The following is a 22,739-nucleotide window of genomic DNA, read 5'->3' as shown; positions in this document are numbered from 1 at the left end:
TCTTTTATTTAAAGGCTGGTTTTCTATATATTTCCTGCATGTATAGAGCCCCCCACAGTTGTCCCAGGTAACTTTCACTCCAGGATTCAGATGTCCTGGATACCCAGCTCGGTGCTGCCCCCTCAGCCAGGCAGCAGTGCAGCAGCTCAGCAGCGGCCAAGCAGGAGCTCTGATTGCAGGCACCCCTTCCCCAGGTTACCTGCATAACCAGGTGGGCACTGGCACAGGAAGCCATTCACCAGGTCCTGGCAGAGCCCTCCGTTCTGGCAGGGCTGGGACTCACACTCATCAATGTTGGTGAAGCAGGTGTCCCCTGCAGAGTGAAAACACAAACACACCTCAGGAGTGCACTTGTGCAGCGCTGAAAAAAAATGACAACTGCAGTCTTAAGTTTTGCACTTCCTTTCTTTCATCTAAAAATGGAAGAGAATTCCTTGAAGTCTAGCATGTCTCTGCAGGCACTGGCACACAAACACCAGTATGGAACAATGGGGGCCAATGAAGTATGAAATGATTTTCCAGTCTCAAACACTGGCAAGATCAGAACTTCTGAACCATTCCCATCTGTGCAACAGTGGACCAAACACTCATATTTCTCTCATAAAATAATAAAGTATTATTGTTTATGTCTTCTCACTAGGGAATTTCCCTAGCTGTTAAATTCAGCCTTATCTCCAATCCATGGAAAGGGTGATATTTCAGTGGAACGTCCACAGAGCTTCGTTCCCAGAGCTCCATACCAAGAAACTCCTCTTGTCCCGCTTTGATTGTACAGTTGCTGCCATGAGAGTAGTCTCACCAAGAAAACACCCAGAATAGTAATCTGTGACTCCAGGGAGTTGCTTCCTCTGATGAGGAATTTCAGAGATACCCCTAAGGAAGAATCCTGCCATATGCACCAGAGACTGTCAAAGGGGAATCACCCTGGCACCTGCACAGCCAGAGGGCATCCATGGCAGCATGGGGAAGTGCACAGGCTGCTGCCTCAGCCTGGAGACAATCCTGGACAGGGAATGACATCCAGCTGTCTGTAATGGGAGCAGAAGCACATTCCTGATGCACCAGCCCCTCTGAAGTACAGTCCTTAAGAGATAACATTGCCCAGCCCCTCAAAGGGCAGCCCCACCCCGTGCAGACAGGATGGACATTTGCTGTGCAGCTCACCTGTAAAGCCTGGCTGGCACTGGCACAGGAAGCCAGCTGCCTGGCTGTAGCTGAAGCTGCTGGGGAAGTGGGGCTGTGTCCCGTAGTGGGCGGGGTCGGAGCGCTGCAGGCACAGGCCGCCGTTGTGGCAGGGCCCTGTCACACACTCATCCACGTCCTCCTCGCAGTGCTGCCCGGTGTAACCTGCCACGAGACACTGCCATCAGCCTCCCTGCAGCTCAGCTCCCACCTGCTGGGCCTCACTCAGAGCAGGGAGCATGACCCCCAAATCTCATCTAGCACAGAGTCCCTGGGCCCTTCCATTTCTTCACTAGGCCAAATACAGGAACCAAAATCATCAGTTTACAGGAAAGTATCACCTCATGATGGAAAATGTCAGAAAACAGAAAGAAAACTTTATGATTGGGAATCAGGGTGATTTTTGCAGGTCAGCTGGATTTTGGGATGGCCTGTAAAGGGCAGCAGTGCAGCACCACTGTTCCAGACAATGAAAACCCACAAGGAGCCGTGCAGTATGGTCATTAATTCTCTACTTCTCCAACACAGCATCCAGCACGTGCTGTCCGTGGCTGTGTGCCCACACACCCCAGGGGCAGAGAGGCCCAGCCCACCTGGCCAGCAGGCACAGCTGTAGCCCTTGATTCCCTCCAGGCACGTGGCACTGTTGTGGCAGGGGTCAGAGGCACACTCCAGGATGTCCAGCTCGCAGTGGGTCCCCTCGAAGCCGGTGTCACTGCAGTCACAATGGTAGCTGTGGGACACCAACCAGAGCAAGGCATCAGCTCAGCCCTGGACAGCAGAGCCCCAGGTCAGGAATGGGCAAAAGAGCTCAGCTGTCAATGCTCACACCACTTGTGTTCACACCTTACCCCTGGAAAGGTCAATTCAGACACACAGTATGTCCTCAGCATGGCCTGTGCTGTTCATGCTCTGCAAACCACTGCTCTGGGTTTGCTCCTCCCTTCCTTTAAGCAGCCCTGGAGTTCTGCTGCTGGGAGGGGGCTTCTCCCTTATTGCCACAAATCATTGTTACTGCCACTCAATGTACAAAACACTACATCCAACTCCCCCCAGAGCTTTCTACTCTGATTTTCACAGGCTGCACTGAGGAGACCTTTAGATCAGTCCTGGTGTCTGACTGCCCCCAGCCCTGGTTTCTCACCTGTCAATGAGGTCATGGCACGTCCCATTGCTCTGGCATGGCTGGCTCTCACATTCATTGATGTCCACCTCACACTGGGCTCCTTCATAACCTGGTGCACAGGTGCAGGTGTAGAACCCAACGTGATCATTGCACAGGGCCCCGTTCTGGCAAGGGTCTGAAGCACATTCATCTATTTCAGTATCACAGTTCACACCTTTGTTAAAAAAACAGAAAAATATCTGTGTTACAAATCCACAGAAGTGTGTATGTGCTGCCTGGAATTCTGAGATGAAATCACAAGAGTTACCTTGTTTTATCATCAGTTATCAACCCCAGCTGGCTACCAGAGTGCATCTCTACTTGCTTCTCTGAAAATAAATTCCATTTATTTCAATTGTTTGTATCTTGCTTTGTGATACCCAGGAAAAAAGCACTAAAGTAATGCAAAACACTGGGTACAGCAATACCTGATGTTAGGAAGTGATTTTATTGGGAAATGCTATTAAAAATGCAATGTTAGTGCCACTACTGGTCACAGTAAGTAACACCTGTTTGGTACAAAATCCCAACCTCCTTGACAAAACAAGACCTCATGAAAGATTTCTATGCAATTATCTTATCTGTATTGCACCTCTTTGAGCTGCCTGTGGCCTGGCATCCCCTCCAAACCTCACTCCTTACAATGGCACCTACCAATCCATCTAATCTGCCCTCCTTGGCAAAGGCTCCCCACAGAGTGGGCAGGGCCATCCTAATCCTGGCGGAATGTGGGCCCCCTAATCTGGTTCAAACCCCTCAATACCCACACAAAACTTCCTTCACCCAAATTCCAGCTGCAAGCACCAGGAAACGACCTGGCCTTGCCAGCCAATGGTGCTCAAACCTCTGGATGAAGAACTAAATCCCAAGGCTAAGCCTCACGATTGACATCAGAATAACTCAAAGCACAACAAACTCCTCCAGCTGCCTGGGTCACTTTATCGCTCCTTTGGCAGGGAATCCACAATCCTGAATTGAGGATTCAGCATAAAGATAAAAAAAGAAACTGATTTGCAAAGACAGAATTATGCTTGATGCTCAAAATCATCAGTAACCTTAGGGCCCACATAAAAAAAATGTCTTGTTTCTCCTTCATCTCTCTTCATTTTTATCAGAGAGTGAGTCAGCATCAGGGACTACATTCCTAATGTTGTAACTTCTCCTCATTCCAGTGGTAATCAGCAGCATTCCTTCACAGCAACTCAACTCCTTAAACACCTCCCTCTGTGAACAGGAGGAAGGCTGAGAAAGTTCATGTGCGAGGTGGTACCAGGCAGACATGGACACATTCCACCCCCTGCACCCCGATAAGCAGGGCTGGGGGAAGGAGAGGCCCCCACTGCCTCCCTCACAGATAACTCCCAGGTGTGGATTCCTCCCTGAGTCACCATCAGCACAGATGCACAAAAGAGAAACACTTAAATCATATGCCAAATAAACATTCACCAGGCATGGAAGAATTGGAAAGCTCCAGCTAAAAGACACTTTTTTGCAAAAGACAAGTGGAAAAATCTTGGAAAAATCCTGCTGGACAGGACAAAACTACAGGCCAGGTCAGCAGAGCGAAGTTATACCTGGAAACACTAAGGATCCATTTCCTGATGATAAATATCTTCTTATGTAATCTCCCTTAATTTTATGCTGAGAACTAATCACAGCTACTTTGTGCCTACACCTGTGTCCAGTTTTAGTCCACTCCTGGATCCCTGTCCCTCCACACCTACCCCACACATGGAATTCAGGGCCTCGAGCACTGCCTGGAAGCTGCTGCCAGCAGCCCTAGAGAATTGCTCACTGCCATCCCCAGCCGCTGCGGGAATGCAGAGCCCCGGTGAGGCAGGTGCTGAGCCCCGGAGCCCCCGGCACAGGGCGGGCCGTACCTGCATAGCCGGGCGCGCACTGGCACTCGTAGCGGTCCATGTGGTTGAGGCAGGTGCCGTGGTTGCGGCAGGGCCGGGACGCGCACTCGTCGATGTCGATCTCGCAGTGCGAGCCCTGGAAGCCGGGCACACAGAAGCAGCTGTACTCGCCCGCGCTGTCCCTGCAGATGGCCCCGTTCCGGCACGGCCCCGAGGCGCACTCGTCGATGTCGTCCCCGCAGGTGGCCCCGCCGAAGCCGGGCGGGCAGAGGCAGCGGAAGCCGCCCGGAGCCGCCACACACGTGCCGTTGTTGAGGCAGGGCTGGCTGGAGCACACGGAGCTTCCTGCCCGGCAGCCGTCTCCGGCGGGGCACCTGCAGGAGTACCCGGCTGGGCTGTCCACACACTGCAGCCGAGGGTCTGGGCAAGGGCTGCTCTCGCACTCGTCCACGCTGCCACAGGCAGCACCTGCAGGGCCAGCTGGGCACACGCAGTCATATTCCAGCAGCCCTGGAGTCCGGCTGCAGGTCATGTGGGCAGGACAGCCACCCTCGGTGCAGGCATCGTACAGGATTTCACAGTTCACGCCCGTGTAGGCTACAGGCTCCACAGGGCATGTGCACTGGTAACCCACCTCCAAATCCTTACAGCTCCCCCCATTCTCACACGGGGACGAGGAACAGCCACTGTCATTTTCTGAGCGTGAAGCTCCTGACGAGAAAAGAGACTTTTCGTTAGTCAGCATTTGTAGCTCTAAAGAAAAAAGTTCTGCCAATCCCCACATACAGCTCAGAGACTGCCCAGCTAAATTCCACACTCCACAGGGCTGCACTAGCCAGGAGATCAGGATGATACTGGAGAATCAAACGTCTACTATAAAGAAGATAACAGCCTTCATTTGGTGACAATCAAGAATCTCTTGCCAATTTGGGTAACCAATTACCTGATTTTTCAGGAGACACTCACAAACCAACTATTTTACTTGTGCTTATTCATCCATGAGTCACTTTGAGAGCAGTGACACATATCACCTTAAATCCATTCACAAGATTAACTTAGTGTAAAATTCCATGACCCCTTTCACTGGCAGGGCACAGCATTTGTGCCTGGAAATCCAGAGAGGCAGGGCGAGTTCAGGTGTGGGCTGCAGCTCTCTATGTCCCAGCTGCTCCTTCTGGGGATCCATTTTTTTCTCAGCTAATCCAGAAGTGATTTGAAGATGCTCCCATAAATAACCCAAGGCAAACTCAAACGGGCACATTTCACAGAGTCTCTGATTACATGGGGCAGCTCAGGTTGATAACCACTGACCCTCACCCTCTCCTCCTGTTAGACATGTACATTTACACAGCAGGACATTTTAGCAAGGAAGAGCAGAGACTGCTGAGATCACCGTGCTGATGGCATTTGGGATCAGTACCTGCTGAGCCAAAACACCAGTCCAACAACCAGACAACCAGGAACTGATGTTGAGACCAGATTCCCCTAAATCTGGGAGCATGGATGTGATCAGTTCATTCACACTGAGCCACAATGCCTTGCTGTCCCCTCCAAGGCAGAGTTCAAAAGGCTCTTGCCCCATTAAGCACCTCCACCATCGGAAATGTGATGGGACGTGCCCACTGAACTACAAACTTAGTCCATGTAAATGAGATTAAGTAGGATACATGATATTTAAAAAAAAAAAAAAGTTCAACATAGATATTTCAAATGGAGCACAATGGAACAAAATGAGGAATCCTCATTTCTTTTCCAAAAGGAATTTTAAATTGACTCTGTAAAATAAGGGGCAGATTGGCCAAAGGGCAGGACAGCCCAGGGGACAGGAGATAACAGCCTTTATGTTAGAATTAGGATATATGTCCTGGATTCAATGCCACAATTAAGCACTTTCCAAAAGACACAAACCAACCAAAAATTAAATAAAGGGACAAAGGCAGTGGAAATAGAGAACTTTGCCTTCCACAAAGGCAGCAGTCATTAGCACCTCATCCCACTGTGGCCTTCAGAGATCAGAGCTTTTCATTCTGCTCAACTCCAAGATAAATAAGAGGGCTGTGTGGTAGAGATATCCCAGCCTGCTTTCTGTGTAAGTGTTATAAAACATCCAAACTTGGAAGTAACTCTGCAAACAACTATATAGCAGATGTTTGGAAAATGTCTATGAAAAATGGTCTCAAAGCAGTGATAAAGCTCATGAAGGAGCAAATGCTCCTGAGAAATTGCTACTGGTGAGACAATCCAGACTTCCCTGGTGCTGGAAGTCAAGCCATCACTGGAAGCCTTTGGACAAGCAGCTCTTCACCCTTTCTGCTGCCCTCTCTCTGTAGCTGGCCCAGCTGGTGACCACAAAGCTGCAGTGGGGAGAGGGCAGGATCCCCAATCCCTGCAGCCCCCTCAGCCCCCCTGCTCCACGGGGAATGGTGCTTTGCCCTGCCACGCTCCATGCTGAGGGCTGGCCAGGATCACACACCCCAGCACTGCTCCCCAGCTGCCCTCTCACCGGTGCCAGCATTACCCTGGCCCAGTTTTGGGCACCTTTGCCTTGCTCTGGTGCTCCTTCCCCACCCCTGGTAGTGAAGCTGTGCCACTGGTGCTCTATCAGCTCTGCCTCCTCGGGCTCTTTGTACCTGAAGGTGGAGGCACCGACTTCAGTGGCTGAAAGGGATTTATAGGAGACTTTGGTTTACAAAAGCCTGCCCCTGCCCTGACCTCCCCCGAATTCCTCCCACCAAAGACTGCAGTGTTTCTAAGTCTTCTTTCAAGAGGCAGTGCTGGGGGAGGGAGGGTACTCAGGGATTTAGGCAGCCCTTTCTCTTCCCAGCATCATCTCCATGGCCCACCCCTCCCTTCCCCTCTCATGTGATGCTGGGGAGAGCTGCTGAGCCCTGCACTGTCCAGCAATCCCATTATTCTGCCATCAACCCTTTTATTCTCAGATTCCCAGTCAGGCAGAAAACAAGGATGACGGAATCTGCCTGGAATCTCTGTGGCAATTAGAGTGGAAGCCCAGGAAACTATTTGCAAAAGAGCTTTACTAGGCAGGAGATATGAGCCTTTGTAGGCTTAATGAGTAACCCGCCCCTGCCCGCACTTTCCAGAGGCCAGGAGCACAGTTTGGGACAAAAAAGGAGTCTGGTGCATGTTGGGAAGGAGCTGCAGCACACTCCATCTGCACAGAAATTCCCATTTCCACAGAATCCCCCAGCACTGCTGGCATGGCCAGGCTGAGTCACTGCCAAGGCTCATGTGTGGCTTTCTGCTTCCATGAGAAGAACACAGGCAAAATGGTTTTTTGCAAATAAAGCTAAACATCAGAGCCCTTTGCTATTTCCTGCCTTTCCCACACCTTTTTGTACCTTTTCTGGTTTGGTCCATCATACAGCTCAACCACAGACAACACAAAGCTTCCCTAATAAGTGCAAAGGCCTTCCTGGCTACCAAAGACAGCAGTGAAGGAACAGGGAGAACTCTGGTCTGCTCAAAACTCACGTGACCATGGGCAACAGCATTCCATTAATCCATGGTTAATGTATGTACTTCAGCAGGACAGCATTTTGGAGGAAAATGTTCCTTTTCTGGAACAGACATCCTGAAGTAACACAGTGCTGCTCACAGGGCATGCATGGAGCAGGCTGAGTTCAATGCAGTGTAAATCACAAGAAATGCAATTTATCTAAATAACTGCAAATTATTCTGTGAACTGCAGCTGGCAGCAAATCCCCCACGTGTCTGACTGACTGTGGAGGCTGCAGGCACTCAAACAGCACAAACCCAAACTGCATCACACAGCCCCTGTATCCAGCACGCCTGTACTAATGGGGAATTTTCCCAAGGACAGAACATGGCCCTGTGTGAATGAATTCTCACCCTAACACTCCTTCCATGGCAGTGCTGAACATCTGGCTTGACAAAGAGCACATCTGATGTTTTTATTCTTTTCAGCCATCAGTCCTAGGCATACACTTACTTACTGCTCTCAGTTTTGGAATAGATTAATATATGAATGTGAATAGCACATGAATATGCACCAAACACTAATAAGGAAAATGAATAAATTAGCTTTTCCTGCTGCACAATATAACAACCATGAAAATCAGGTCAAGGAAATCACTGACTGACAAGAGTTTATAGTTTTTCATCAAAGTAGCTGTTGCTGGATTAACAATGACATTCAGAAGTTTTCCTTTACATTTCACAAGAAAAAAACAATTTAGTGATATTTGTAAGGGAAAAAAACCCCAGAAGTGTATTATAATGATACCATCCTGCAAGCCTGTGCTGAATTGAAACTGGAGGAGACCACAGCTCCTTTGAAGAACAGTTCCAGGCATTTAGGGGTGGATTAGGAGGAACATCAAAGGCTACCAGAGTCCCATATAAAGCATTCATTGAGCTCTGTCAGGACAGGGCTGGTTTTACACTTTAAAGGTAGCTGACAAAGATTTTCCCCAAACGATGAGGTTTGTGACCTTTTGTAACACTTTAAGGCAAACAAGCTGCATTACCAGGATCTGTTTTAATAATTGACTTTAATAATCTTATACTTTATACCTGAACTATGTGATCTTGTCAAAGTTGCAAAGTTTTTTGACCACAAAAAATCAAAATTAATGAGAAGTTAGGCAATTACCTCTGTGATTGGAGATGCTGCTTTAGCATTACTCGCTGGCTTCTCTTCTGGGGATTTGCGTTTCACAAGTTTCTCTTGGGTAACTGATGGAGGATGGATGTTCTCAATCTGCAGACACCCTGACCTTGGGGAAGCTGCTCAGGGCTGCACTGATAACTACCTTAAAGGTGTCTTACTGATCTCCTGAAATTGCAGCAGGGAAGAGGCAGCACTGGGGCTCTCAGCTCGCAGCTTCCTTTGTACTGAAGGACAGATTTTTTTTCTGAGCAGAGGCAGTGGTGCCTACTGGAAATCCCATCCCTGAACCCCTGTCCATGGGTGAAAATGAAAATGTACCTTCCCCTTGTGCAAAATGGTCACAACCACAGACACAGCTCCCACAAGAGCCAGGATGTTATTTCCTTGCCCAGCAAAAACTGATATTGAGCTTGGACAAGCCAGATCCACCTCAAGTGGAAAGAAGCTTCCTTCAGATGTTTTTCACCTGTCCTACTCACTACAGCAACTGAAAAACCCCAATTTACAGCCAAGAGGTGAGAAGAGCAGATTCCCAGAGCACCACAGCAGTCACAGAGCTTGAGGGATCTCCAATCTCCAAAAGCAGGACTGGTCAAAGCCCAGCCTGGGGCAATTCTCACCAGTCAGGCTGTGCTCCTGCTGCTCATCCCAGCAAACCTCCCACGGGAGAATGATCCTGAGGCCAAGGGTGGAAAGGGAACCCTTCCACCAGAAGGAACCCAGAGCAACACAACTACAAAATGAACTCTGAAGAAAGGAATGGAGAGTTAGGTCTCCATGACAACAGGAAGGCATGTGCTTATATTAGTAAATCCCTGCTGACCTCTGCTGATCTTTCCCTATCCTGGTCAGTGTAAAGGATTAGTGAAAGGGGACACACTTTGGCCTGTTCCCAGGATCCACACAACCAGAAAGGGAAATGGACAGGCTTGCAAAGGGGCTTTCATAGCCACCCTCTCTCTTCCCCACCCCTGCTCACTTTGGAAGGACAGCTATGGAAGAGAATGGCAGGACAAAACCAAATTCTTCTTCAGGAAGCAGCTTCCAAGTACCTGCTCAGGGTACAAGGCCTCTTCAGGTGCTTCAGGAGCCCAGAGCCAAGACCTTCCTTCCCATTTTTTAAATGGCAGAAAGGATTCTGAGATATATCTGCTGGTTGAAACTAATCATCATTGTTACTGTCTCAGGTTATCATCTTATCAGATCTGATAATTTATGTGAAGCACGACATGGCACTATGGCCAAAACCCACAAACCCTGAAAACAAAGATTAGCTAATGCAAAAGTGGTGCTGGCAATCAGCAGGCAGGACTTCTAAGACCATACTGAATAAATGGCCTGACAAAATGCCAGGGTTCCCAGCAGTGCCAAGAGTGCCTTTTGGAAAAGTCACTTTTAAAAAGAGCCTCCCTATTCACGACTTTGATGTCTCTTGGAGAGTTTTGGTAGGCTAAATGCACAAGCCCAGTGTCTCAGCCAAATAGCACCTTGGATACCAACTGCAAGGCATCTCCTCACTCCCTGCACACAGGCCAGATTGCAGCTGTACCCAGATATGGTGTGCCCATCACTTCTCAGGCTGCTTCTGACATTGTTTCTCTTTGTTACTTGAGACCAACAAATTCCACATCACATTTGCACGAGATTTCTGGTGTGACAGAGCTTTTAATGCCAGATATATGCACACAGTCTACTGGTGTAAAATATTGATATAGAATTTACAAAGGCCTAGACCTAGACTTTCATTCATTCAGGCACCACAAGTGTGGCTCAGGTTCTTCTTGAGAATATTTACCCCCTCAAAGAAGGAGGATGGTGATTGCTGGCTCTCTGCCCCCCAGCTTGCCCAGTGAATCACTAAAAGGTGCCAAACACTGGGCACCAATCCACGGGGCCCAGCAGTGCCAACATCATGGCCCAAGGCATTAACAGCATTAGCCAGAAATACCACTTCAGGGAATTGAACTCATTCTTACCACAGAATAAGAAGCCAGCTAGCTTGTGTTCATTTCTGCTCACTGTTTTACTGCAGATTTGAAGGTGTAACTCCTATTATCAAGCTTCCAGAACTGGGAAGAAGACAGGAGCTGTGAATCCCTGGTTTATGACAGCATTGAATTTATTGCCACCGTAACTCTCTGATCTCCTGTGCTCAGGACACCCCAGTATTTTCCCTTAACGAACACTCCTCCAAGCTGACCTTCACGTTTCACATATTCTCTGATCTCTCAGCCATTTCCACAGATCAAACACTGGGACAGGGGCTTTCCTGTGTATTCAATTCACCAGAGTGAGTCACAGGCTTTCATTTCCAATTCTTATTTAAATATACTGACAATGAACAAAACAGCTGGGAAGATTGGTTCTGTTTGTTCCCCAGTTTTGAAGTAAGCCTTAAACTGTCCCTGTGTCCGAGCTAATCTCAAGAGCTGGCATTAGAGCTGATAGCAGAAAAGGCTTGTCTTGCACATGTTCCCCCTCAGCAGGCGTCCAAAGCATCTTCCAGGCAAAAGGTATGTGAATTCCTGTGCCTGCTGATGCTGCAGCTGTGGGAACAGAAGTGAGAAGACACTCCTTCTGCCCTCCAGAATGTCTTTGAAAGACAAGGAATTAGCTGGGAGCTATTCTATTGTGCTCCCATTACACAGGCAGCAGCAGTAAAAGGGGAGTCACAGGCAGTTGCCCCTCCGGGGTTTCTTTTAAACTACCAGAGATTGTGAGCATCTGCCTGCAGGATGTCTGATGGGTACACATTGCACCAGGCCAGCTGCATTCTCAGAATTTCCACAAAAATTTTGAACAAGTAGCTTAGGCACTCTCTGCTTCAATGACATTTAGACTCAGTCAATTAGAAATAAAAGAAGTAGTGATATGGTTTCTAAGGGCAAGAAAAGACATTTCTTCATGGCCTTAAAAACCTGAAAATGCTACTTAAATAGCACCATTCACTCCAGTTAAAATCTGGTAGAACTCCCCTTGCAAAACAGGAGTAGGTGAAAAGACCATGAAAACCAGCCCTTCCCTCCAGCGCTGCTGGCTCCAGCAAGAGGAGTCATCCATCCACCGGCACTCACAAGAGCACCAAGCTCTCCCTAAAGCAGGCTCCAGAGAAGAGCCCTCTCTCTCCAGGAGTGCAAAGCCACAAGGGCAGTGGGCAGAGAGCACGAGCCCTCGGGGCCAGGGCCTGGCAGGCACTCGGGGGATCCCGCTCGGCCCCTGCCCCGCACAAAGCCACCCTCGCTGCCTCACACTCCCAACCAGTAGCTATGGTTACCAGATACAAAAGACAGTCCTGCTGCTTCCCTGTGGCCAGAGGAATTCCAGGCACTTGGAGCAAACACACCAGGCAAAGAAACTGGTACAAGGGAGAGGAAGAAAAAGAAAAAAAGACAAAAATCACAACGTATTTTGACTTTCACATTCACGGTCTGAGGTGGTCAGAGCAACAGAAATCTTGGGAGGCTTCAGAGGGAAAAAAAGAGACTGTTGGGGAATCAGAGAAAAAGCTGAAAACTTTCCCCAAATCTCAAAAATTACATAAACATCACCTATAAATGCAAGAAAATGCCAAGTGCCACGTTCAGCAGGCACAAGCAGAGAAAAGGCTCTGACTGTATTTCCTCAATGTTCTCCTATTTCACATCCATTTCTTCATGCCATGGATCATACTTTACTTGCTCAGAGGAAACCAAGCCTGACTTGCACCTACAGGTAACTGGCCTGGCAGTGCTGAGGGCAGGACAAGGAGACCAGTTCAATCCCAATCATACTTTCCAGTAAAAGGCTGGACGTGTTCCTGACATGACCTTCTAATCCCCAGATGACTAAAACAGATGTCTAGGCCCAGCAGATCTCTAGGCATCTATTCCAGAAGAAACAGAGATACCTATTTTTCAGGGAACATAAGATATTGTAAACAGGGGTGTCAATGGAACCCAAAGATAGCCTTGGGAATTTGGAGAATCTCAGTGTACTCAAGCAGATTCTTTGGCTATAAAATAAGTTTTCAGTGTGGAAAAAAAACACAAAACAAAGCATTTCCCCATAAACTCTTTTGTTACCTCATTGCTTCTTGCACTTTGAGGATGGATCTGCTTTTTACAAAATTTCTAAGTGGAGACACTCCTGCCCTGTGATCTCCCTCCACATTTTGTACCAGATGTATCTGGCACTACACTCCTCAGGGTACCATCCCCTTGTGCTCAGATGTCTTTACTGAGCATACAGGATGGAAATAAAGGTCTGTGTTTCTTCTGTGTGGGCACAACCAAAATATTCAGACCTTTCCAATGGAGAAAATGGTTACTATGATAGGTGAACATTTAGTTACATGAATACTTAATTACTTTTAGTTCTTGTGAATAAATGCAAACATACACGTGCACAGGGAGAAAGATGAAAAGAGACAAGAAATAAATAGAAGGAACAACACGTCTACAATGAAATGCCTGTTTATCTTCCTGACAAAAGTTTTCAGGCTACAAATCTAACTGTAAGATGACAATTTGTTCAATATAAGGGCAGGTCACAGATTTGATCAAAGTTATTGCATAGTAGCTGGGTAAGAATCAGGCACAGAAGACAAAAACTTACCCCAAAACAAGAGGAAAAGTGGCAGCAGGAGAGCAGCATGGCACGGCCTGGAGGTAGTTTTCTTTAATTCCATGACAAGTGCAAGAGTGGCCGCTCTAAAGCCCTCCGGGGAGAGCCAGGAGCCGGAGCCCAGCAAGCCCCTCCTGTGGCCACATCACGGTGCGGGGCGGGCTCGCCCCGCGCTGCCGGGCCCGCGGCAGCACCGAGCCCGCGGACAGAGCCCGGAGCGGCGCCGGGAGCGCCGGCAAAGCCTGCCTGGATCGCGCGGAGCGGAGCGGAGCGGACTGAGCCCTGCCCGAGCCCGCCCGAGCCCTGCCCGCCCCCGGGCCGCTGAACGGGGCTCCCCTGCCCCGGAACGCCGGGACACGCCTGGGCTGCTCGCTGCCCCCACAGCCGGGACCCAGGCTCTCGGGAGGATGCCGAGCTCTGTATCGGCTCCTACTGACCAACTCCACAGCAGGACCGAACACAGCTTCCTGAGAGAAGCGGCTTTGTTCAAAGAGAAGACAAAAGCACTCTGTTTACCCCAAACAGCAGAGTTAGTCCACATTAACCTCTACTACTGTCTCGCCAAGGTGGGGTGATACCACAGGTCAGGTGAACTCACAAAATGTACAGGAACCCTCTTCCCAATTGAGGAACAGTTACAGAGATCAACAGAGGTGCAAAACCCAGGCACCAAATCACACCACCTTTAGATACACGGGTTCAGTTTTAGAAGTGGAAAAAGTTATCAGTGTGCATTGTTTAATGACAGTACCTGGAAAAAGACAGCCCACACTCAGCCGAGACCTGCTAAGTCTCTCTAAATCCACATCACAATTGGATTAAACTAACTGCAATGAGAATTAAGTACATTGCCTCACCCTTCACTAACAACTAAAAATAGAGCGCAGGTAAGATGCCAGACAAATTCCTGGTTCAAACAAGAAATACGCAAGATAGCAATGCATTGGTGCAGACACACCTAGGCTGCACATGAAGAAATCAGGAGCAAAATTACAGTGAGTAATGTGCATGATCCCAGCATGCTTAAGGGCAGCAGAGGCTGGTGGGATTTGTGCATGGAAATGGGATGGTTACTGCAGGGGTTTACCTTCAGCGCAGAAGCAGAGCAGCCACAACAAGAGCCTTTCCACCACCCAGACTCTGCAGTTCAGGAACAAATGGTTCATCTCACTGTCCTGCCTTGGAATGCTCCAAAGATGATATATCATGTGTTATCAACCTTATCTGGACCACCCTGCCCCCTCTTTCATCTCTGGTGTCCTCAGTCTGTTTTCTCAAGATCAGCCTCAGTATTAGTTTCTTGCCAGTTACCACAACCATCTGGAACTCATTTCTGTCTCCTTAGACTCTGCTTTGGCTGTCAGGAGATGTAACCAAACACTGACATGTGCAGAGTCTTTCTGCTCAGAGTATTTTTGCCTCACCTGTGTGAGTTAAGCTCTCAACAATCCACCTTTTCCAAATCCCAGCAAATGCCTATGAATCATGGCACAATTAACATGGCAACAAAGCACCGTTCTTAGCCAGGCACTGCTGTAAGTCCAGTAGTGCAACACTTCACAACACCTGGAAAACACACCTAATCCATGGTAATTTATGGCTTCTAGGACTACCTGAAGGACCTGCTCAGCTTTCATGAAACAGAATGAGTATGACACAGAAAGTGGAGGCCATCCCACAGAGGCTGAGGTCTCGTGCAGCCCTGCTGTTGCTGCTGGGCTGTGTGGCCTGTCACAGCCCAAACCCTGGACAGAGCCATGGCAGAGTCTGTCACACCAGCCAGACTGAGGGAAGAGGAAAACAATTACATCCAACTTCTTCATAATAATCAAAATACCTTAATCCATTGTCTACCTGTGAGGACATTAGAATTTAATTTTATCAATGTTCATGGTTGCAATTTTATGAGATTTTGTCAGCATAAACAGCAAACCATTCCTGTGCTGCACCCCTGGGCATACAAAAGCCAATGTGGGTATTAACCAGCTTAGTCCAATTAAAGGACCCTAATGCAACTCTGTTAAGGCCCTGATTTGTTAGGCTTGACTACATTTCCAAAAGAGCACAATTGGGTGGATTTGTTATCTAAAGCATAAGCTCCAAGCCCTTAGTCATCCTTGCTAAAGCCTTGCCCAAACTGGTCATGGTTTGTGCTACCCCCGCACCGCTGCCACCCAACGTCACCATAATCTGCTCTTTAACATAGCATTAAAAGCAGAGCCAAAGGACACAGCTGCTTTCCTTGCTGTAACACTCATTATGGGAGATTTAAGGACAGCATAACAGCAAGGCTTCTATTCTCAGCCTGGAGCAGGAACCTTGGCAAGCCGGAAATGCATGCCATGGAAATGGGGCAGCAGTGGGCAAGCTGGATTAGAGGAAAAAGGAAAAAGTAGGTTGGGGTTCTCAGGAGAACCTCCTTGTCCACTTATTCTGCACCTTTCTCTACACTTGGCATAAACCAATCCTACACATCTTTGTACAAAAGTTCAGAGAGAATCATATAGCGGAGTACCTTGGCAAAAGTCTGCTTTTCACTCAAAGAACAATGTACACTCGCAGGAGTTTCACAATCTTTCCTCACACAGGGCTTAAAATAATCCTAATACTGCAGATTGGATACTGGGGACGTGTGACAGCCTGTAAATATCAGTGGTACAAATAAAGCCATTCCTCTCTCCTGTCACATGCACGCTGTGACTGCCACAGAGGACAGAGCCTCACCTTCCCTCCTCGCTCTCCTGGAACCACTGGGCACAAATCTATTTTACTGAACTGAACAATGGAAGCCAACAGCATCAGTCATGATTATTTCCCCAGCTTTATCCTCCAAGGGCCATTAGGCACAACATTACACTTAGCAGTCCATACTAACAGTGGCTGCAGGCTTGGGAAGTTGGGTAAATAAAGAAAAAACCTTCCGGTTCCACTCAAAAACTGTGCCAAATCTGAGTGCTTCCATACACTGTCCTGTTTTCTGACACTGCTGAAAAGTGTCAGGAATATTTTTTACTCCATAAGTTTTGGAATTTCAAGCCTCCAGACTCGCAGGCCAATTCTGTACACTGAAATGTTTAAACACATTTTGATGCTGTAATGCTCAAGGGTTCCCCAGAGTCCAATCTCTAACTGGAAATTGGCTCTGCCCTGCTGCCCTGAACAGGCACTGTCCCCACTCTCCCATCAGCCCACTAGATGTCCCTTCTGCACTGCCAAAGTCACCAAAGGCCCTTGTGGGAAAGAAACGAACGTTCCAGCAGCCCCGGGGAGCCAGAGCAACTGGACCCATCCTGCAGTGCTGCAGAACTGTGCCAGCAGCACCCTGGACATGCAAGGCCTATTGCAACACCCCCCAGTGCAGCGGCCAAGGCACAGCTTGGGCTGCGAGCCAAAGCTTTAAAGTTGCTATTAAAACCTGGCAAAATCACACAAAATGTCCAGTCTTGAGGCATCCTAATTACATGTTTTAGACACAATAAATTTAGTCCAATCAGAACCAAGCAAATCATGCTGCCTGATTAACACCAGAGCCCTGAGCCTGCGAGACTGGGCAGTCCTGGGCAATGGCAGTGGGAAAAGTGGGCTCAGGGCACGGCAGGAGGGTCCTTGTCTGGGCACTGGCACGGGTGTGCAGAGGTCTGGCACAGCCTCACTTTCCTGCAGCATGATCATCAGCTTCAGATAAAACTGCAGTGCTGAGGAAGAGGAGGGGGGCAGCCCAGAGGACAAGGGCAGAATGAGCGTGTTGGCCTGAGGTCTGAAATCACCTCCTCTGCCTTGCAGCCCTGGCTGCTTGTTCAGAGATCTTCCTGACACTCCTCATTCCAAAAAAGAGCTAATTGTAAGGACCATAACAAAGATATGCAGCCATTCAAACAGACCCAGACGAGGCTGTGGTAAAGACAGGGCCACACTCCTGCCAAGCTCTCTCGAGGAAGTCCAGAAGTCAGGCTGTGAGCATGGGTGCGCCCTTTGATCTACAGAGACCCCGCTGGCTGCTGCAGGTCAGCCTGGTGCCCTTTGATCCCTTCCCTGCTTGCAGACAGCTGCCTGCTGGAGGTGAATCCCTTCCCAGGGGCCTCTCTGGCACAGGGGAGGACGGGAATGTTGATCACCTAACGGGAGACAGCCAAAACAGCGTAAAAGGGGTCTCAGGCAAGATGTTCTGCAGTAAAATGTTCAAGCAGGAAGGATGTGCCCATCACATTGCCAGGGTCCGAGGGTGTTTTGAGAGGCCTTTTTGCTGCTGTTTGTGCCACAAACGATCCAAGGCGTTTGTAAACAGCCGCCTCAGGGAGGTGCGGCGCCGCTGGAGGGCAGGTCTGTGCTCCCAGCCCCAGGCCCGCAGAGGTTGGATCAGCAGCGTTTGCTGCAGAGCTCCGCATTGCCAGAGCCCCGGAGCCGGGCTGGGCTGCAGGGGAAAACCGAAGGGACCGACACTCGAGGCTGCCCTGCAGCCCAGCCCGGCCGAAGGAACCTCCTCCTGCTCAAGTTTGTATTCCGGGAAGGCCAAACGGGAGTGGGAGAACAGGGAATTTTGGACCTGAAAAACAAACACATCCAGCTGCACCATGTGAGTTCTGAAGATGAGCGTAGCCTCCAAATCCTGTCTGACATCTATCTTTGCCATGGAAATTGCACCTTTGGATTCTGCATAAAATCGGCAAGTTTTGCCTCATTTTCCTTCCAGCTGCAATCTCTGCTTTTCCTCACAGGCTTCACACACACTCTGCTCAGTAATAAGGCCTCTGGGAAAACTGGACATTGTCACCAGAGTAGTTGGCAGGAACTAAAATGGATGCAGATCACTAATGTGCCAAATGTTGAGGAATGAGTAATGTTCTCCAAGATGCCAAAGATGTGGGGCTCACATTTGTGTATTTGCACCTTAATGAGCACCAAACACCTCTATTATCTCCAGATCTAACCCAGTCAACTAAAGACAGATTTTTCAGCATAAAGGCAAGGGACAACTAGAAAGAAACAGTCCCACATTCAGTTTCCTGACTCAAAGTGGGGATATTGTCCAGTACTTTCAGTATTCTGGGCTGGCACACTACTGCCTTTCTAGGGAATACTGGAAATATTAGAAAAACACTGAAAGCACTGTTTCACACCAGTATTAGCATTATTACCTCACAGACTGAATCTCCCAGAACAATGCCCTACCCAAAGTGGGTGTGCACAAGGGGCTGGATCTGCTCTGGCTGGCAGGCCCTGGCAGGGCTCACACAGCACACGCTGCCATTGTCATGGGATGCTGAACCCCGTGTCTCCATCACCAGCCATTTGTCAGATTGCTTAACAAACCTCTTAGAATGACCAACACAGATCTTCACAGAAGTGTTAGCAGCATTCAAGCTTACTCTCGTGGTCTCCAAATGAGTATTTTTGTTTGCTTCTACTTGCAGAACTGGACCAGAGACAAGGGCTTCAGCACTTGCCTCTGCCCTGAGGGAAGCTCTGTTCCACTCCTCTTAGCCAGCATGGTTTATGCACATTTTCTACTTCATGTCTCACAACAGCAGGCAAACCAAGCTCCTGCTGGGCTTCTGTCAGAGCAGATATTGATCTGCAGCACAAATGCTTGAAACTCTTGCTCTGCTAACTGGTGTGCTGAATGTGCACAGGAGCTCATCAATACGTCTGAAACAAAATCTGCTCAATGGCTTTTGGGAAAAAAAAAAAAGAAAAACTGAGGTTTCTGATGAGGTTGTATACAAATATTCAAGTGGATGGATGTAGACACTTTCCAAGAACTGCTAAAAGCACCATGAAGCACCACTTCATCTGGTTTACAACCATTTCAGTAAGAGCAAGAATAAGCACCTAAGCATCTCTCTGATGAGGCACACATAAGGCTTCCTTATGAGGCTGTATACAAAATATTGAAGTGGATGGATCTAGAATCCTTCCAAGAACTACAGGGAAAAACATAAAAATAATTATAATACTTGAAATCAACTATTTAATGCCAATCCAGCCTTGCAAGTCACCAATTATATGTATCATTTCTGGAAAGAAACATAATTGACAGCTTATTGGAACACTATCCATTTTATCCCCAAGAAATTTCACTGCATCTAAGCCAACTTTATATATACCCCAGTAAGAAGCAGCATCTTGTATATTTAAAGAAGTTTTCCATGCCAAGGCCAGTGTGTCAGCACCATTTGTTATGCTTGAATGCTTTATGAGACAGAAGTCACAAACCTGACAGTTTAACTCTCATTAGCTTTGGGAGTGACTCCATATGCCAGCCCAGCCACACTCTCTGGGCAAATTATGAATGTTTTTGCTTCCAGTTCAGCTTTAGGTGCCCATCTACTACAGGACCTGAGCAAAATTTCCTCTGCAGTGTGTGGGAGCAGAAGGGCAGCCAAAGCACAGGCGGCTGAGCCTCCCACTGTGGCAGGGAGCTGTCGGTTTTTTCGGCTGTTTGAAGGGCCTGGAAAGGCCCGAAGTGGCCTTGGGACAGCCCGCGTATGGAAGGACGAGAAGAGGCTTCAGTTCTTCTTTCGGTCTTTATGTTTATTAAATGTTTATCTAAAAGATTTTCTTTCAGCCCGACAGAGCTCTGCTCAGCAGCCAGCCATGAGCACACTGTGCTGCCCTCCGTACAGACACCTATCTTTATACCCATGGTTACGTGTACAGTATTTATCATTTTTCCCCAATGCCATTTATTCTTATTACCCGGTGCACTTTCAGTAATAACCAATCCAAAGGTGCCACCATCACCAAAGAAGATGGAGGAGAAGAAGAAGAAGAAGGAGGGCAGGACACACCCCAATTCCTCCATCTTACTCCTCTAAACCCCCCTGTACAGAAATCCTAAACCCTGTGTCTCACCCTCTAATTAACTAATCCCTTCACCATTCACCCCGGTGAAACCCTCCTGTCCTCATACAGGTGTCGTCTCCTGTGTAGGGTCAAAGTCCAGCCACCAGACACTTCTGGAACATTCCAGGACTCCCGAGCCCCCCAAGGGTGGTCTCGGTGACTCGGCACCTCAGGACTCAGATCCTGAGATCCCACAGGGAGCAGCAGCAGCTCAGCCTTGCCCCGGGCTGTCCTTGCTCTGCTCACCCCACCCAGCCAGGCACTGGCAGCTCACGAGGGCCCACCAGTGATTTTCAAAGGAAACCTTGGGCTGAAGGTTTAAACTCCATTTGATCCAAACCCTTTTTTAGTGCATGACTCTGAACCAGGGCACTTTGGATATTTCTGCCAGTCTCCCTTCACAGGAGGTCACTGTGGCAAGCATGCTGGAAAAAATAGGATCCAAGAAGCAGGAAAATCTATTTGGGGTATGTGTGTGTGTCTGTGTGTGTTCTGAGAAAATGACAAACCACTGCCACTTGTAATATACAAGACTAAGTGAAGATTTCTTCAATTCCATTTCTGCCTCCTGTAAAGCTTGCTAAAACACAGCTTCCCTTGGCTTTTGCATTTCCTTTGATTCAGGCCAGACAATGGAGATTAATCAGTGCCCAGTACCCAGTATTTCTGAGATTTTACAGCTTCCTTTCACTTAGGAAGGTAAAAAGTAAACTCGTATGGGCTGTTATAACATTTCCTCTTTTAACCTGGGGAATCATACAGGCATTTCCCTGAAATCTTGGATGAGCAAATGATTACTTTTAATTTTATTCTGTCTGTCAGAGCTAACCCTAAGTAATCTCGTGCACATTAAAATCTGAACTAACTTCTTATTATAGCAACCAACTTTTGGGAGAACAGCAATGAGAAGAGTAAAGCAACCAAAATGCAGGAGGGAAGGCCAGCGATGTCAACACATTGTGTTTCCCCTTGACACAGTTTCTTCCCATTCATAAGAGGTTACCTACCTCAGACAGGATTTTAAAACAGTGAATCCCATTCGTGGCTATTAACTTCCACACTGAGACACACTTTGCTCCAATTTCCTTGTTTCTTTCCCCTCCTAACTTAACCCGTTGCCACAACCTGTTACAATCAGAAAGATGACATTGTATTCCCACCACTCAATATCCACAGAGTTAGCACTGAAGTCAAAGGCACAGTTCATCCTCTTTCCATGACTTTAAAGCTCATAATCCTCTGTTACATCAGCCACAAAGACAGTGATTTGTTCAATCTGCCCAGCAGACTCTGGTCTTTTTCTATTGCTTTGCAGGGGTGGTGCTTCCACTACAGGCACATCCTCGAGGGCTGCTGGAATCTTGCTGCTAGGTCAGAACTGGCCCCTACAATGTAGGAACTAAAGAACTTATTTGGGCAGTGGCACAGAGGAGTTGCCACAGCAGCAGTGGACACAATGCTTCCCAGTTCATTCATCCATCTCCAGCTGAAATGGAGCTTCCTGGGGTGAAGTGAGGGCAGAACAAAGTAAAAGGGAAGTGGAATCTGTCCAACAATAAACCAGGTGTCAACATCCATTGCACAGAGCCTGACCAAGGACAACACGGTCACTCTCTGTTAGCTGTGCTGGGATGTTGGGAATTTTGAGCAGATGTTAATAGGATGAATACATAGCACTGGTACAGTCTCAGAATAATAATGCCTGCGAATGCCAAAAGCATATTGATCTCCTGAAGTGCATAGTCAGAGCACCTAATGGCTCTAGAGAGAGCAGGGAAACACTCAGAAGGGGAAGAGGGATAAAAAAAAAGAGAAGATGCTTCAGATTGGAGAGTTCTATCAGCTCAAAGAGCCTTGGGGCACACAGGGATGTTCAACTGCTGCTGCACAGACACATTCTGAGGGACCCAAGAACACAGGGGGGAAGTGTTAGTGCACAGGAATGGAAGAATGAATTTACAGAACTTGTATAATTATAACAGGCCTAAACCACTTCTTCTAGGTAGAATATTAGAACCAGGAAGAACCTTAAGAGGAAAATAAATCCTTACTGCACTGTCCTGACAGACCAGAACTGTGGGAAAAGCTAACACCAGTGATAGAGAGAATGCAGACACTGTTCAAAAGAAATTAAAAGGGAAATTCTTTCAACTTTAATGACCTCAGCTGTTATTAGTGATGCAGATCAGGGCTTTGTTCCAAAAGGAAATCTCGTAGCTAACCTGTAGTGTCTTTTTCAAGTGGGAGATATTGAAACTCCTTTTTGCACCAGGGCTGTCTAACTGGGAAATTCAATTCATTCTCTTTGCTTTGGTATCTATTTATTTCAGCCCTACACACACTGTCAGAAGCAAAATGTTGTCCTTCAGTGCACCTGAGGGCCAAGATGTCCAGTGTCATATGCTCCATGGAACTGACCCAGTGTTTTCACCCTCTC

The 22,739-nt window shown here is 48.0% G+C and overlaps 1 protein-coding gene across 8 annotated transcripts in view; it reads right to left on the bottom strand.

Annotated features, from left to right (window-relative positions):
• The window catches only part of CRB2 (crumbs cell polarity complex component 2), a 57,565-nt gene that overhangs the window by 19,769 nt on the left and 15,057 nt on the right, over positions 1–22,739 (bottom strand). For 5 of the 8 annotated variants that reach the window (XM_074556157.1, XM_074556160.1, XM_074556156.1 and 2 more), the window contains 5 exons: positions 4,228–4,917; positions 2,327–2,522; positions 1,776–1,915; positions 1,165–1,347; positions 200–313 (listed from right to left, as the gene is read on the bottom strand). In XM_074556157.1, coding sequence (XP_074412258.1) covers positions 200–313; positions 1,165–1,347; positions 1,776–1,915; positions 2,327–2,522; positions 4,228–4,738 — 1,144 coding nt within the window. In that variant the 5' untranslated portion in view covers positions 4,739–4,917. Of the gene's footprint in view, positions 1–199; positions 314–1,164; positions 1,348–1,775; positions 1,916–2,326; positions 2,523–4,227; positions 4,918–13,450; positions 13,744–22,739 lie in introns of those variants that run through there. The other 3 variants (XM_014270510.3, XM_074556155.1, XM_014270509.3) reach the window with 1 other exon arrangement.

Source organism: Zonotrichia albicollis, chromosome 21 (genome assembly GCF_047830755.1).
Source record: "Zonotrichia albicollis isolate bZonAlb1 chromosome 21, bZonAlb1.hap1, whole genome shotgun sequence".
Taxonomy (NCBI): Eukaryota; Metazoa; Chordata; class Aves; order Passeriformes; family Passerellidae; genus Zonotrichia; species Zonotrichia albicollis.
This window is presented reverse-complemented; position numbering and strand designations above follow the sequence as displayed.